The 15382-nt window shown below is 27.9% G+C and overlaps 1 protein-coding gene across 1 annotated transcript in view; it reads left to right on the top strand.

Annotated features, from left to right (window-relative positions):
• Positions 1-15382, top strand: part of LOC107437680 (polycystin-1-like protein 1) — a 584482-nt gene that overhangs the window by 564701 nt on the left and 4399 nt on the right. The window contains exons 36-51 of the mRNA XM_071186788.1: positions 19-188; positions 669-891; positions 2415-2566; positions 4403-4503; positions 5468-5654; positions 7130-7418; positions 7504-7616; positions 8166-8275; positions 9355-9461; positions 9558-9731; positions 10447-10829; positions 11591-11850; positions 12233-12401; positions 13299-13383; positions 14524-14747; positions 15206-15316. Of these exons, the coding sequence (XP_071042889.1) occupies positions 19-188; positions 669-891; positions 2415-2566; positions 4403-4503; positions 5468-5654; positions 7130-7418; positions 7504-7616; positions 8166-8275; positions 9355-9461; positions 9558-9731; positions 10447-10829; positions 11591-11850; positions 12233-12401; positions 13299-13383; positions 14524-14747; positions 15206-15316 (2858 nt within the window). The remainder of the gene's footprint in view (positions 1-18; positions 189-668; positions 892-2414; positions 2567-4402; positions 4504-5467; positions 5655-7129; positions 7419-7503; positions 7617-8165; positions 8276-9354; positions 9462-9557; positions 9732-10446; positions 10830-11590; positions 11851-12232; positions 12402-13298; positions 13384-14523; positions 14748-15205; positions 15317-15382) is intronic.

The raw sequence follows: 15382 nt of genomic DNA, 5'->3' as shown, positions 1-15382 counted from the left end.
TTTTTTTTTTTTTTTCAGGAAAAGTTGAAAACTCGTTATTTAACTGAAGAACCTATTCATTTTGAAGTTCCTCACACTTTAACTAGTTCGTTGCATATAACTAGCACCAAAATGCATAAACCTTTGCACTTGAAATTGAAAAGTACTTCTATTGAAATAACTGAAGATTTTTCTGAACAGTTTGAAAGGTAATATTTATTTTTTTGACAGTTAGAATACAAAGTAGCCCTATTTGAGATCTCAGTAAAACAAAAAATACTGGACAAAAACTTGAAAATATTATAAAGGGTGATGAAAAATAACTTGTACATATATACATTATAATTTTAAGGTTTAATAAACTATCAAAAACTTTAATATTAACATCAAAACTACCAGTTATTTATTTACAATTTTTTTAAGTGACTGTCTATGGTTTAAAAGTCATAACTATGAATTTCTATGGGGTATTATCCCAAATCTCTGTCTCCAAGATGGGTTGTGATTCAAATCAGGTTAATAAGGTGGCCATTCTTGTTGGTCATTTTTTAAAAGCTTCTTTTATGGAAAATGAAATCACATATTGTTTTCAATATTTCTAAACTAGGTAATAAGTGATGGAGACTAATTATAATTCCACTCTCATTTTACAAATAGTTCCTTGACCAATTTCTCTGCTAATGTTTTAGCTGCTTCCACACAAATTGTGATGATAAAGAGAACTGTACTTCCTTGATTGTTCAAGAGTTTGATTATGCTACAATACCAAATGAAAGTAAACTTGCACCTATTCATTTTTCAAAAATTGCATCGATACTGGTGACATTGCCTGATTGTGATCATTCTGAAGTTGTGGATGTTGGAAAAACAACACATGTCAATGCACAGTTTTTTCGCTTCAACCACAATGAGGTAAAATATACTTTTATTTATTGCTTGCATGATGTCTTCTTTTTAATAGCTTTCAGTGCATAACTCTTATTTTGTTCCACAGTTTGATTTTGTGTCAGGCTTAGTTTATAACACTATCTGATTTTGATATTATGACTCTGTTCTGTTGTTATTGTTTGGTGCAGCACTACTACCTCTAACTCTTGCAACATTAAATTCCCCATGCGCTCAAATTCTTAGGAAATGTATTCTTTTTACTTCTGTCTACGATTTTAAGAAACATGATTACATTGATGATATGCACAAAACCTAAAACTGGTGTACATTTTTCTCCTATGGGATGTTAATTATTGTGTAAATTAACGAAACGTAAAAAGCTTTTATTTGTGGCCAAAAATTTGCTTACATATAAAAAAACAATTTTAAATCAGTAGATTTCAACAAAGCTATCAGTTCCAACAAGAAAGACATGAATTAACAACCTTGTAAAAGTTTGCTTAAATTGGTTCATAAAACATCTGTTAAAAAATGTAGTTTTAGGACATTCAAAATGAAAGTTTTCAGCAAGTTATTAATTTCTCTTTCTGAATATGTATTATTTTTATGATATTTGTTTAACATATAATTAAACTGAAAGATACTGTTATGATAATCATTCTCACCTCTTTTTATCACCTATCTTGCAACAATCAAATGACCCTGATAATGATTCTTCTTCTTTTGATAACCTTTTTCTCATTTAAATTTTAATTTGGTTGTCTTAGATATAAATCTGTTAATGTTGTTTTTACTAGTTTTCTAGGAATATTATGCTGAATGTTCTGCAAATACTGCCTTTAATACATATTTTTAGTATCTGTATCAAAAATAAATTGAAAAATTATTCATATTAGAGTGGAAACATTGAAACATTATTAAACCCTGACAAATCTCTATTATGGAAAGTGGAATTAGACACATCAAATTTTTTTTTTTTTTTAATGTCAGAGGAAACTGAAAGGAGGTAAACGGCCATTTTTTTAAGCTGCAAGGCATTCAAACTGGTTTAAATATTTTTAATCCCATCTTCCTTATTTATGTGGTGTTTTTAATAGTAGGCATTATCAAAACCTGACAAATCACTATTGTGGAAGGTGAGGCTTAAAACACATCAAAATCATTTAAGTTGCCAGAAGAAACTGAAAGGAGGTAAATTTCCACTTTTAGAAGCTTCAAGGTATTCTAACTGGTTTTGATATTTTTAATCCCATCTTCCACATTATTGTTATGTTCTAAATAGTAGGTTTAGATAACATTGTTGTTTTTTCTGTGCTTAAGTTTTATAGTGTGCAGCTTAATCTATGTTTTTTATTTTATTTTTTGACAAAGATTTTAAAATTATGTATTTAAGTCTGACATAGCCAAGCACCTTGTATCTTGATTGTTCTGAAAACTGAATTATACATAACTGAGATACGCATTAAATTATTTGTCCAACTTCATAATAAGTTTGCAAGCATTGAATGTGATTTTTATTATTATTATTAATTTCTCTCTATTCTTAGGTATTCGAAAAAGTCATCCTACGCAGCAATACTGTGTACATTTACAAGGTTAATATTACAGAAGAAGACACATATTATTCACTCCTATTCCATGTCAGATTTCATTTTCCAAATATGGCTAACATTAAACATTCTACACAAGTTTATTTTAGGTAACTTTTTTTTCATAAATTAATTTTAATCAAACTGTAGTATTCTATAACCATTTTTATATGTTTATTATACATTGTCTAAATAAAAATAAATTTGCAAAACTATATAAATACATATATTGATACAAATGTATCAATATTGTAATTTTTTTATTATAATCTTTTTTTGATAGTTTTATATGAGGTATAACTACTCAAATGAAACAGTAAATGGACAAGTTGTAAATTTTACATCATAAGCGCTAATATTTTAATATTTTTTTAGAAAATTGAGAATTTTAATTCCTATAATTTTTTTACTCTTCTAAGGGTTTTTTTTATTATTATTATTAAACTATAAATTTATAGACATGACATTCTTTTATAGCTGTTACCCAGCAAATTTATATTTTGTTTAAAGTTTAAAAAAAATTTAATATTCTTTTATGATGCATGTAATAAATTATTGTAATTACTATGAATTAATTTGTATTTATAAAATAAATTTGTGTGTGAAACAACTTCTTTAATGTGTAGCATTGTTCCCAAATGGTCGGATGAAGTTTCAGTTGAGAACTGAGTGACCAACAAAGAAAGCTTCCTTGATCACTTGGTTTCCTGATAATGCGCACCGCATCAGCCCGGAGCCTTGTCTCAACATGTGATGTAGTATTCAGTTGAGCAAAGTTTCAGGCGAATTCGGTGTGTGTTTTCCTTCTGAATTTCGAGACCATTATTAGTAGATGATCCACTTTGAGAATACATTTTTTCTCTTTTTGTAATTTTGCTTTCTTACCAGATATATCCTTTCCAGAAGATGACGGAAGTGAAGAAAATGGGAAGAAGTTGATCCACTTTGCAAGTACTTTTTCTTCATCTTGCATATGGGTGTTTAGATTTTAAACAAATGTAGGCGACACCGTTTAGTGAGATAGAATCCAGGTGCATTTTCATTCAGAAAACAATACAATTTATTGGAAACAAAAGACAATACAACTAAAAAATCTTTAGATGCTTGATTTTTAAATTATAACAACTAATAAGCATTATGATTTTTTGTTTATTTCTTATGCTCTTTAAAAAGAGAGATGATAATTTAATAGTTGTATTAGAACCCTTATTTTTTAAAAACTTTTATCAGTTAGGCAATCAACATTGTTTGAATAACCATTAATTATAATTTATTATCCAGCAAAAAAATTTTTGAAATCTTAGTAAGCAACAGTTTTACTTCACTATCATTTAGTAAGATTTATTTTTTAATTAAAAGCTAAAAATAAAGAACAAAGAATATACTTTATTAATAATATTTCTGTCATGTACTGGAAACACAATCACGAATCTATATGTACATTTCATACATTTTCTTCATTAATATCATTTTCTTCAATAGTTCTTTTAAATAAAATAAAAATTTCTTGACAAGAAACTCAATTTTTTTTTTAAATTTTAATTACGAATACATACCTTCTTTCTTTAAAAACCTTTACAGAAACAAAGAAATAGTTTTAATATGGGATCAAGTATAGGTGACTATAGCAGCAGTTGAAGTACTAGTATCAACTCTTAAGGGCCTATTCTAACCACCTGAAAATTTGTCTCAACCTCGTCATTCAAAATAGGTGAGCAAAGTTTCAGGTGCCTAGAGTAGGCTTACTCCAAAACCTTGGATTAACCATTTCATCTGAAATATTAACATCGGGAACAAATTCTTTTCCTAACTTTAAATTTTGCAATAAATATGTTTTATGACTTGAATTTTTCTTTCATATTGCAGTTCTCAATTAATTTGTACCTAAATCAGTGTGTGATTGAAAACTTGTTTTTTAATGTACGCATGCAATTATATTTTTCAAGGTATCAGTCTTATCCAACTCCATGGAAATATGATTGGAAAAACAATTTAGCCCCCAATGTTGTTGATCAAAGTTACTTCATCCCAGAAAGCTACATAAAAGGTAACTAAAGTAATTATATTGAGTAAATAGATAAATTTTAAAATCCATGCTAAAACATTTAATAAAGAAACTCTACACAATGGAATTCATTAATAAATATTTAAGTGTATAAAATACAAAATTCTTTTCAGAATCTGATTGGTCATAAATAAGATTAGGAACAGCATTAGAGATCACTGATTTGTCTATTGAGTCATTGAGTGTTTTTTTTTCTTGAAACTTCTTACTTACTTGACTTTAATTCTCCTTGCTTTCAAGTGACACATGAGGCTGAGTCCAGTGCTGCTTCACTGGTACTCCTAAACTCAGCAATCCAAAAACATTTAGGATTATTTGGCACCTGGTTAGTTTTGGTCGCCCTCTCTTCCTCTTGCCACCCAGGACCCAGGTCAGCACTAGTCATATTGGGTCTGATGATGTCATTCTGAGAATATGTTACACCCACATCCATCTGTGTTTTTTAACTATTGCAGTTGTGTGTTTACCGTTAGTTTGTCTATATAATTCAATGTTAGATATTTTATTTAGTCAGTAAATTAAGATATTTCCAAAGCATTTTGTTTGAAACATGTCACATTCATTCTTGATTCTCTCTTTGTTTTGTAAGTTTCCAAAGCAACAAGAAAATCAACCTAACACCTTGAAATACCCACTCTCATTTAAACTGGTTATAGATGATTTTAATCTCTTCTTTGTTCTTATTTACCTTAAGAATGATTGGTCGGATTTTGAATTTTGTATTGCTTTACACTTGATGTTCTGTGACCTCCAATGTGCAGAGTCTCTTACTATTCCATTTTTTTACAAGAGTAAAAAGAATATCTTTCAAGAAAAGATTATTACAGAACATCCAATGTCTTTTGTTAATTTATGATTTTTAAAACATATCGTTATCTAATATTTAATTTACAACAATTTTCTCCACTTTAAAAAACTTCATTTAGAATTTTTACTCATTTTCTAGTTCCTGGCATATATTATTTTGCGGTATGGACGTACCAATTTGAAGAGAGTCTCTACACAGACAGCATCATCTTAGAATTAGATGTCAACATATGGAAACAAATGTGTGTCAGTCAAGATCGCGGCTACTGGTCTCATGAAAGTTGTCAGTCTTTAAACTCTTCTAATAAGGACTGGATTCATTGCAAGTATGTTAATTTCAATTTTATTTACAATATTTATATTTGAGAATATTACATTCCAACACAATATTTTGGCTATCTATGTACTGTACATCTATGTACTCATTTTATTTAATTGGAGTCGAAAAAAGGCTGAATTGTAAGGTGTATAGTTTTTTACATCATATTGAAGAATATAATTTTAGATGGCAAAATACAAAATTTTAGCGAATTTGGTCTAATAATTCTTGAAATATCAAATTTTAAGAAAGTTGTAGCTGTAAAATTTGATTTCTCAGGAACTATTCAACGAATTTTGCTCAAATTTTGTCTTTTGCCATGAAAAAATAAATTCTTAAAAATTATATGAAAAATTTTATACCTTACAATTAAAACATTTTTTGGCTATTATTAAATAGAGTAATAAATATTTACTAAAAGTTATTGTTTGTATGGAATTATCTCTGGATAAGCGGATTTTACAATTGTGTACATAAACTCTACAATTCACTCAAAAAGTTCTCAATACATAGTGAAATACACAAAAAGTAAAATTAACATTAAGGTTTCCAAACTTTGGATCTCTTTCCTGAACTATTTGTACCATACTACCCAAAATTTCTAATCCGTCAGGAAAAAAGTATATTTATTCAAAAAGGTTTGTTTTATGTCTGATGTCATAACTTAAAATGTCGTCTGCAGTCTTTACTCACTAGTTAGCATGTTTAAAATCGCCTCCTTGGGCCATTAAAGTTGAGTCCTAGGTTGTGAAGATCAGTTAATTAGATCAAAAGTTATTCAGGGTGATCCTTTTTTTGCACTGTATATAATTACATTTTATGATACCTCTCATCATCTTTATGTATACAGGAAGTCTCCTTAATAACCTCGTCAAAATAAAGTCATTAAAGTATAAACATAAGGGAATGCAAGTTAATATTTAAGTGGGAAAAAAACACTATTTAAATTTGATGAATCACTATAGAGATTGAACTGTTTGATAGCCAGGCATAACTTAAAATTGTATCTAATAGTTGTATTCTATCTTCTCTCTGCTATTTCTGCAATCAAACAGGTTTTGATGCTATTTTAACCCACCTCTCTTAATAATAATGTGTTGGATTTCAATGGTGATTTTTGCTTTTTTAATCAAACATTAATTGGATACACTTTAATAAACATATTTTTTTTACTTCGTATTTCATAAGGATATCATAATGAGTATAATGAAACATATTTTTTATGAATTGTTATCTTTAAATTTATGAATTAGAAAAACATTTCTGTAATTTCTGTAATAAATGTGTTTTGAATTAAATAAAATTGATGATCTTTAATTATGACCCACTTTTGCTGATAGTTTGTAACAAGTTTTTAAGTAGTAATTGTTTTTACATTTTTGTCTCAAAAGTATTAGTTTCAATCATTATTATTTTTTCAATAAATAGAATTTTGTAAAATTTGATTTCTATATATACAAACTAATTCTTTCTTTATTACAGATGCTCATCTCTTGAAATTGCTGGATTTTCTGTCCCACTAAAAGCTGATATCCTACAGATTCCAACAAATGACTTATTGAAATCCTATTTCAATGTCTTCCCTCTAACTATTTTCATTGCTCTATTAGCTATATATATACTCCTCCTCATATTAAATTATAGAAAAGATAGTACTATAAACCTTTCCTATTCGCCTATACCACTGAGGGACAACTCAGATGAGCACAAGCAGTTATATTTAATCTGTACTAAAACGGGAATGCATTTTTCTTCTGGAACAACAGCCTCAGTAAGACAATTTGGATTTTCTCCAAACTCTCTTGATAAGTAAAAAAATTTCATAATAACATCTTTCATTATTGTTCGTGTTTTAGGTCTTTATTGTTCTTCATGGTATGCATGGAGTTACAGAAACAAGGCAACTCATTGGTTTTAATGCTAAGAAATTTTGCTTCCAGAAAGGAGCTACAGATTTATTTTTACTAAGGTAAATCAATTTCAATTCTTTTTCTATTTTATTTGCCAATATTAAAAGGAAAGACCTTATCTGGTGCGATTTTATAATGTTATTATTTATATTTTAAATAGTTTTCATTCATTCAATGACATTTTTTTGTAAAATATTGTATGTAGGTATTTATAAATGTGTTTAGGTTATAAAATTTTTAGTCCTGCTTTTCTCAGTAGTTGCTCTTACATTTTGATAACATTTAATTTTTTTCTGATTGTGTGTGCTTTCTTTTTACTTCATTTTGTACAATTCTTAAAATATCTATTAAGAGAAGTTATTACGGAACATCCTTTATAATTAGTATATTTTTACAACTGAAATATTACTTTATCTTAACAATATGTTGAATTCTTCATTGTGAATTAAATTTATGTTATTTTGTGAGACAAATTCATCATTAAATTTTGCAGGTACTGATTTATTCACACTTTTTTATTACCTTTGTAATAATCAACTGTAGTACATCAAATTATTTTATTTTGAAGTACAAGAATTTACAATTACATAATACTTTATATATTGTAGCACTCCTGAAAGTCTGGGTCCACTTGTGAAAATTGAAGTAATGCATAATAATTATGGACTTTCACCTTCCTGGTATTTGAAAGATGTTTTGATAAAAGATTTGGAAACAGGTAAATAATGTTTTATTTGATAAAAAAAGGAACTTAGTTTATAGATTTTTTTACTTGTCATTTTTTATGAAATATATCTAATGTATTTTTTTTAATTTATTGCAATCTGAAAATCAAATGTATTTCTACATGGAAACTCTTTATCCGTACATATTACAATTTTATTTCTTCATCCTATTAAGAAAGATTTTTTTTTGGATAAATATCAAGTTTGTACCCATGAGGTACAATAAGAATTCTTTTAATGCTTCTTTTGTATTTTGCAATTAACTTATTTTATGATTTCATTGTTCAAAATCCCTCTAATGTTGTTTGAGTTTGATGCTGCACAGCCAACTCTGACTCTCACACTGTTAGACTCTACATTTAATTTAGATCATTTATTTCCTGAAATTGTTTAGAATTGTTAAAATAAACCTTGACATTCAAGCACAATCCATTAAAAAAAATATAAGTTCATAAACCCTAAACCTTTACACGAAAATAATAATTTTCCTATAAAAAATTTGTTCATCCATGATTCATTCAAAGCAAAAAAGCTATTAATTATGTATTTATATCAAATGATTAATGTAAAACAATTAATATAAAATATAGCTAATTATAAGTCTGGCCACATTGGTATTCATGTACTTAATGTTATATGTCTGCATTAATGAGGCTTTAGTCTCAGCATAGCTACACAATTTGTTAGCCTCTTGATACTTGGTAAATCACATGTTCCTTATTTCATAGCTTGTCTCTTTGCAATCATTGCCATGATAAGCCACCAAATTCAACTGTTTTCCCCGTGTAGACAAAAGTTGGATCTTGTATTCCTTAATGTTTTTTAAACATGTTATGTTAAAGCGCTATTATATTGCAGTTGAATATTGGCTGCCACATTTAACACTAAAGGTCACACAGCATTTAAACCTGATCTGCTAGTATTGCGAAGAATAATTCATTTGTTAATCCATCTCAAATATCTTCAACATTTTTGTAAATTGCATGTATTTTCTGATTCTGCTGTTATTAGTTTTATTCAATTCGTTTGGATTACTTTTCTTGTGACAGCAATTTTTATTACTCATTTTTAGGCTACAGTTACACCTTCAATTGTTACAAGTGGCTTTCAGCTGAAAAAGATGATGGTCTTATAGAAAGGGAATTAATGCTGTCGGATACAGCATCAACATTTTCATCTGTAAGTTTTATGTTTTTTATTAATTTTTTTAAATTATATATTATTTAGGGTTTAAATTATCATAACACTTACATGAAAATTTGCATTTTTTTTCAGCTTTTCTTTAATAATGTGATTGCTTATGTCCATGACTTCAGTATGTGGAATTCAGTATTGTGTACACCACCCAGAACATTTTTCACAGGAGCTCAAAGACTAACCTGCTGCCTGTGCTTTCTCCTTAATTCAGCTTTCTGTTTTACAGCTTTACAAAACCAAATTTTAAGCAAAGTAAATATCTTAGTTATTAAATTTTAGTTTTGAAACATACCGGGTATTCTTTTATCACTGCCTTTAATATATATTTTTAGAATGCTCGTCAAAAACAATATTATTTTTGGCGAAAATTACCAATAAAAACAGTTTGAACTGTCTTAAAGACTAAAGACTTTCCTTTTATACTATGTGTTTATAAACTGATTCTTATTCTTTCTATTGGAATTAAATTATTCTTCACTATAGAAATTGTTAGGAAAGCTTTTCAATTTTATATACTACTTTAATTTGCTATGTTGTAAAATTTTGCTATGTTGTATTAAAAAGCATTAATTAATACAAATAAAGTTGACCAGGAATTAATTCAAATCATCATGGAATATAAGCATTAATTGAATATTTTAAAATTGGGAGGCTATTAACCTTTTTAAGTTAATTCACAACGTCGTGACACAACACTATGCTTACATCTTTGATAAAAGGATCAATTCTAACATTGCTATAGTTGACAATAATTTGACTGGAATTTAATTTAGATAAAACAATTTAATGAACAAAGGAAATTTTTATTATTTATGTATGATTTTATTCAAAACGTATGCATTCCCAATGTCTTTACAAACCTGCATACTGCCTGTATTTCCTTTATTATGTCTTCCGGTTTAATATTGTTTTTGTATTGTCTGCTTTAATGTTACATTTTTTGATGTTCTGAAAATTTACCTTTCAGTTTGAATTGGACCACTCTATTCTTCATTTGTCATCAAATACACTTATATTGTGCCTGTTAGTATCAGCAATGGCTACCTTACCTCAAATTGTTCTTACAATCTTGTTCCGTTTGTCAAGGCCGCCTACAATTGGGTTGAATCCTCATTTCAACAGATTATTTTTTTCCTGGTCTCTTCGGCCTTTTTATTGCTGGTTGCGACAAAAACATTCTAATACTAGCAGATCTTCAGGAAGATCCATCTCTGACACTGATGGCAGTGATAGTTTATACAGCAGTTTTGAAGAAAGCAGTATTCTGTCTATGTCTAATATAATGGATGAAAGTTTTTCTTCAGATGAAAAACAAGAGTTATCTGCATCACTGTCAATTTCAAATGTCAGGTAATTGCAGATTTTCATAAATAAAATGTTATGTCTTTAGCAGAATCCTTAGCATATACAGGGTGTCCTGTAACTGCAACTCTTATTGTATACTCTTGGAATCCTCATAAGAAATACTGTAATAGTATTATGCACATTAAGGGTAGCAAGGAAATATTTAAACAAAAAGGAAATCAAATCACTAGTTTGGTTGGGGAATAACCTAGTTTGATTGCCTGATAAAACTTGAATGTATGTTCTGCATTCTTCAATAGTAATTCATCAGATTTCTGAATCGTTTTTGTTTTATACTCACTTATATATTAAATTAGCACCGCTAAGGTGTTACTTTTTCAGAGAATATATATTAATGAGATGTTTTATAAGAAAAATACACTTTCATTTCTTTTACACAAATCAATAATTAAATGAAGCTAATTATTGGTATTTTAATCATTTTTTATATATTGATAATATTGCTTTGTAGTGTGGAAATGTGTGTGTAACACTATTTATTTTACTGTACTTTATATACATAGGATCTTTATCAAAATTTACCATAAGTGTGCCAAATGCTTAAATTTCGGTGAAATACATAAAAATAAATACTTTTTTCATATTTTAGCAAAAACTAAAATCATATTCTTGAATAGTAATATACAATAAAAGACTAAGATAATAAAAATTTGTGTTCTATGTAAACTATGTTTTATATAAGGTATATTCTACAAAAGTGATGCCCATATATAAGATATGAAACAATTATGATTTCTTTTAAATAGTGATCCTGTCTCACCTCTTCAAAAATCCATTTCCACCTGGCAAGCTTTTGAAAACTGGGTTAGAAAAAAGCACAATATAATTATGAATGCAGATACAATGGGCAGACAGCATTTATATGATGATAAAAATGAACATTCTGTAGAAAATGAAGAAATTGTCCTCGAAGAATTGAATCATTTTGTGAATGAGAGCATGAATGATTTGGACGAAACTCTAACAAGTACATATGACTCACTATCTTCTGGCAGTGAATCTCAAGGTATTAGTTATATTCATTACGATTATATTCGTTAATTTTTATGATGTGCTTTCTTTATTGTAGATAGTATTTACTTCTGTTAGACAGTAAATTATATATAACAGTTATATAAAACAATATGCAGCTTTTAATGTTCAATTAAACCCCGTCATTTGAAAGAGACTCTTGTGAAACGTTAAAATATAGGTTACAAAATTAAATCTAATGTCTTGCTCAATGAGAAATATATAGTATAGTCAACAGATAATGATAAAAAGTTTGAATTCTTTTGCATGGAATTTTTTTTTCACTTTCCTCAAATTTCTGATTCAATCCATTGCAGTAACTATGTTTCTTTTGAAATTAAATGTTTGTATTTTAAATCATTTAAAAATTGTTTCAGGATTAACTTCAAGCCACACCTATTCTCACAGCACAATATCAGAAAAGAGTGATGTAGATCTCAGACTTCAATTGCTGTTCTTACCAACATTTTTCTACTTCGTAGCATGGTTGTTAACATTGCTCAATGCAACTGTCTCCCTCACTTTTATTCTTATCAACATATCAAGGTATAATTTTTTAATCATAACACTTTTCTTTTCTTTTAAACTACATTCTTTCCAAAACAGCTGTCAACGATGCTAAAATTTTACAACAGGAGCCTTTACATACCTCATTTATCTAAGATCTTTCAACTCCAGGTCAACCAAAGGCATACTCTTTAAATGTTGATTCCTCTTAGAATATAAAATGTTGATAGTCCATCAGTCAGAAGTGCAAGACGACCTGATAGTCCATCAGCAAGAAGTGCCTCTAATGCTGTTTAAAACAACACGGAAAAAAAATTTCCTTCATGATTCTTTGGTTAAGAGCTTCCAGATTAAAAGCTAAAAAACAACATTCTGGCCCATTTCACTTTGCCTGCTGACAAAAGATGGGCCTCAACATGTAGTGTAGAGTTTAAAATGGGGAAAAAGACAAACTTTGATCGAAACTATCTCTTCAACCCTGGCGTAGTAAACAAAATATTTTACTTTCCATTATCTTCATAAAGTACATATATGCTTTATTCCAATAATCAACAGGGATACCTTGCTAAGTATACAACCATTGTCAACCAAATTTACCATTGATGGTCAACTTGTAGAAATATCATTATTTCCTAATTTATGTTGTGCATGTATTTTTAAATGCTGTAAATTGAACTGTATTTAAATATTTGAATTTTTATTTTTTAATATATTTAATGTGTGTTTAATGTCTGTAATCTATTAATGTAATGTGTACTTCATTTCAGAAAAAAACTTTTTTTTAGTAAACATTTATAAAATGTTTAAATATTTCTTAGAATAAACTCTATTAGTAGGAAAAATTTCTTACTTTATATTTTTATTGTTTTCAAAAGCTCATTTTGCCAAAAATTATTTTATAAATGTAGTTTTTATTTTTTCCTTTCTTTTTTTTAGCTATTCATTCATCAAGTGTGCCTTCCTCATGAAATATATTTTCCTCTGCATTCTCTGTTCATGCTTAGTGTGGACTCCTTTTATTGTAAGAATTTTATAATTGTTATTGACGTATTTTCAATGTTATTGGTGCAATCAATGTAAATTTTATTTAGTATTGACAGCTATTTTTAATTTAAGCCATTTTTTATTTTAGTCTTATTTAAAACAGACTTATATTAAAATATAACAGGGACTTCTATCAAAAAATATAACTAAAATTACTATTTCTAAACCAGAATTGTAAACCATCACAGTTTGAATTATTAAGCAATTTTTTAATAAAATGTCTCTATGCATAATCTGTTTTTCCTCATACTAATCTAACAAAAATTATTTGTGTAATAAATTGCAATGATTTAACATTGTGGCTATCAAATTCTGAATAAGTTTTTTTTTATTTACTTACATGATATATATATATATATATTATATATATATAGTATATATATATNNGGACCCCGATTTAACGAACCCCTATTTAACGAATTTCGCGATTTAACGAATTTTTTTTCAACCCCAGCAAAAACAGAGTCAAAAAACCCTAATTAACGAATAATTAACCTCGAATTAACGAATTATTTCAGCATCCGGAAAAAATATTTTTCATTAATTTTGATCTGAAAAATATTGTATTTTTTTGTAATTGGCAGATTCTGAAGGGAAAAAAATCTTTTCTGGGAGGAATAAAATAGAAAAAGTTCATATTCCTCTCAAACAAAAGAAAAACCCGCAACAGGGAAAAACAAAATTCGTCGTGGGTAGGTGGGTAGAGTCAATAAGACATATTACACTTGCAAGGTCATTTTCCGGGGGTTTGTCGCGTGGACTATGAGTCAAACAGGAAATTCCTTTCTAATCTTAGATAGTCGTTTGTAACTAGTAATTTTTAATAATACATATGCACAAAAAATAATTTTTTTTTTTTGTTGAACCCCGATTTAACGAATAAAATTTCCGGTCCCGATGAATTCGTTAAATCGTGGTCCGACTTTATTGTGTATATATATATATATATTGAAAATGTATTTTTAAGTTCAGTGTTCATTTATTGTGAACTCTCAACATTTTGATTAGAGTTGTTGTAATAGTTGTGAGTACTTATTAAGGCTATGAAAGCTGTTTGAAGGGATAGTAACTTTTAATTTTTTTATACTACAATGATTAACAAAATTGCATGTTTCAGATCCTTCTTGTAGCTGTTATGTTATCCCTTTATCAATATTCTAAGCAAAATGTATACCGAGTACCTACCTCGAAAATATCAAAAAATGATGAGCCAAAATGCACCGAATCTAGTTACAAGAGAATGGAGTATTTCAGAAACTATCTTAGACCACCGAAAGAAGAAATTCTTGAGAGATTCAGACAGTGTGCCTTAAAAGAAAAGATTTTATGCACATTTCATTGGTAAGCTGAAATTGAATAAGAAATACCACTCTAATACCTGTGTTTATTTCAGAACATTTGCTTTTGTGCAACAAAATTATTTTATTAAATTTCTTGATATGCAATTAAAAAGATAATCCCACTGTTAATTATCCTAACTGAAGCAATGATCTTCAATAAGAAATTTGAGTTTCATTAATGATCAATAATAATAATGATTATAAATTTTTAATGATCGGTTAGATCTATGTTTAATTAGAATTTGAAAAGATTTTTGTTTGTTCTCACTCAAATATTTATTTTACTCCTAATGTGCATATTTTTTTACTCTGTGTTTTAAATACAGAGGGTGTTCATTAAAGAACACCTTGTGTATTTATTTACATGAAATAACTTTTTTTTTAAAAAGATTTTGAAGCTTTTTATGACATTCTATACATATTTATAATTAATATATAATTTACTTCATAAACTTTCAGCCACATTTGGAATTTCATCGTTATATTTCTTCTACTTCTTGCTTTACTGTTACCTGTAAATAAGCAAATGAGATATCAGCAACAATCTTCAATCCACAAATGGTTATTTAGGTAATATAACCTATTTAATAACATCAATGAGAATTGTTTAAAATATAATTTAATAAGAATTATCTA

This window comes from Parasteatoda tepidariorum, chromosome 10 (genome assembly GCF_043381705.1).
Source record: "Parasteatoda tepidariorum isolate YZ-2023 chromosome 10, CAS_Ptep_4.0, whole genome shotgun sequence".
NCBI classification, from domain to species: domain Eukaryota; kingdom Metazoa; phylum Arthropoda; class Arachnida; order Araneae; family Theridiidae; genus Parasteatoda; species Parasteatoda tepidariorum.
Note: the sequence above shows the minus strand (reverse complement) of the source record. Positions and strands in the feature narration are given on the sequence as shown.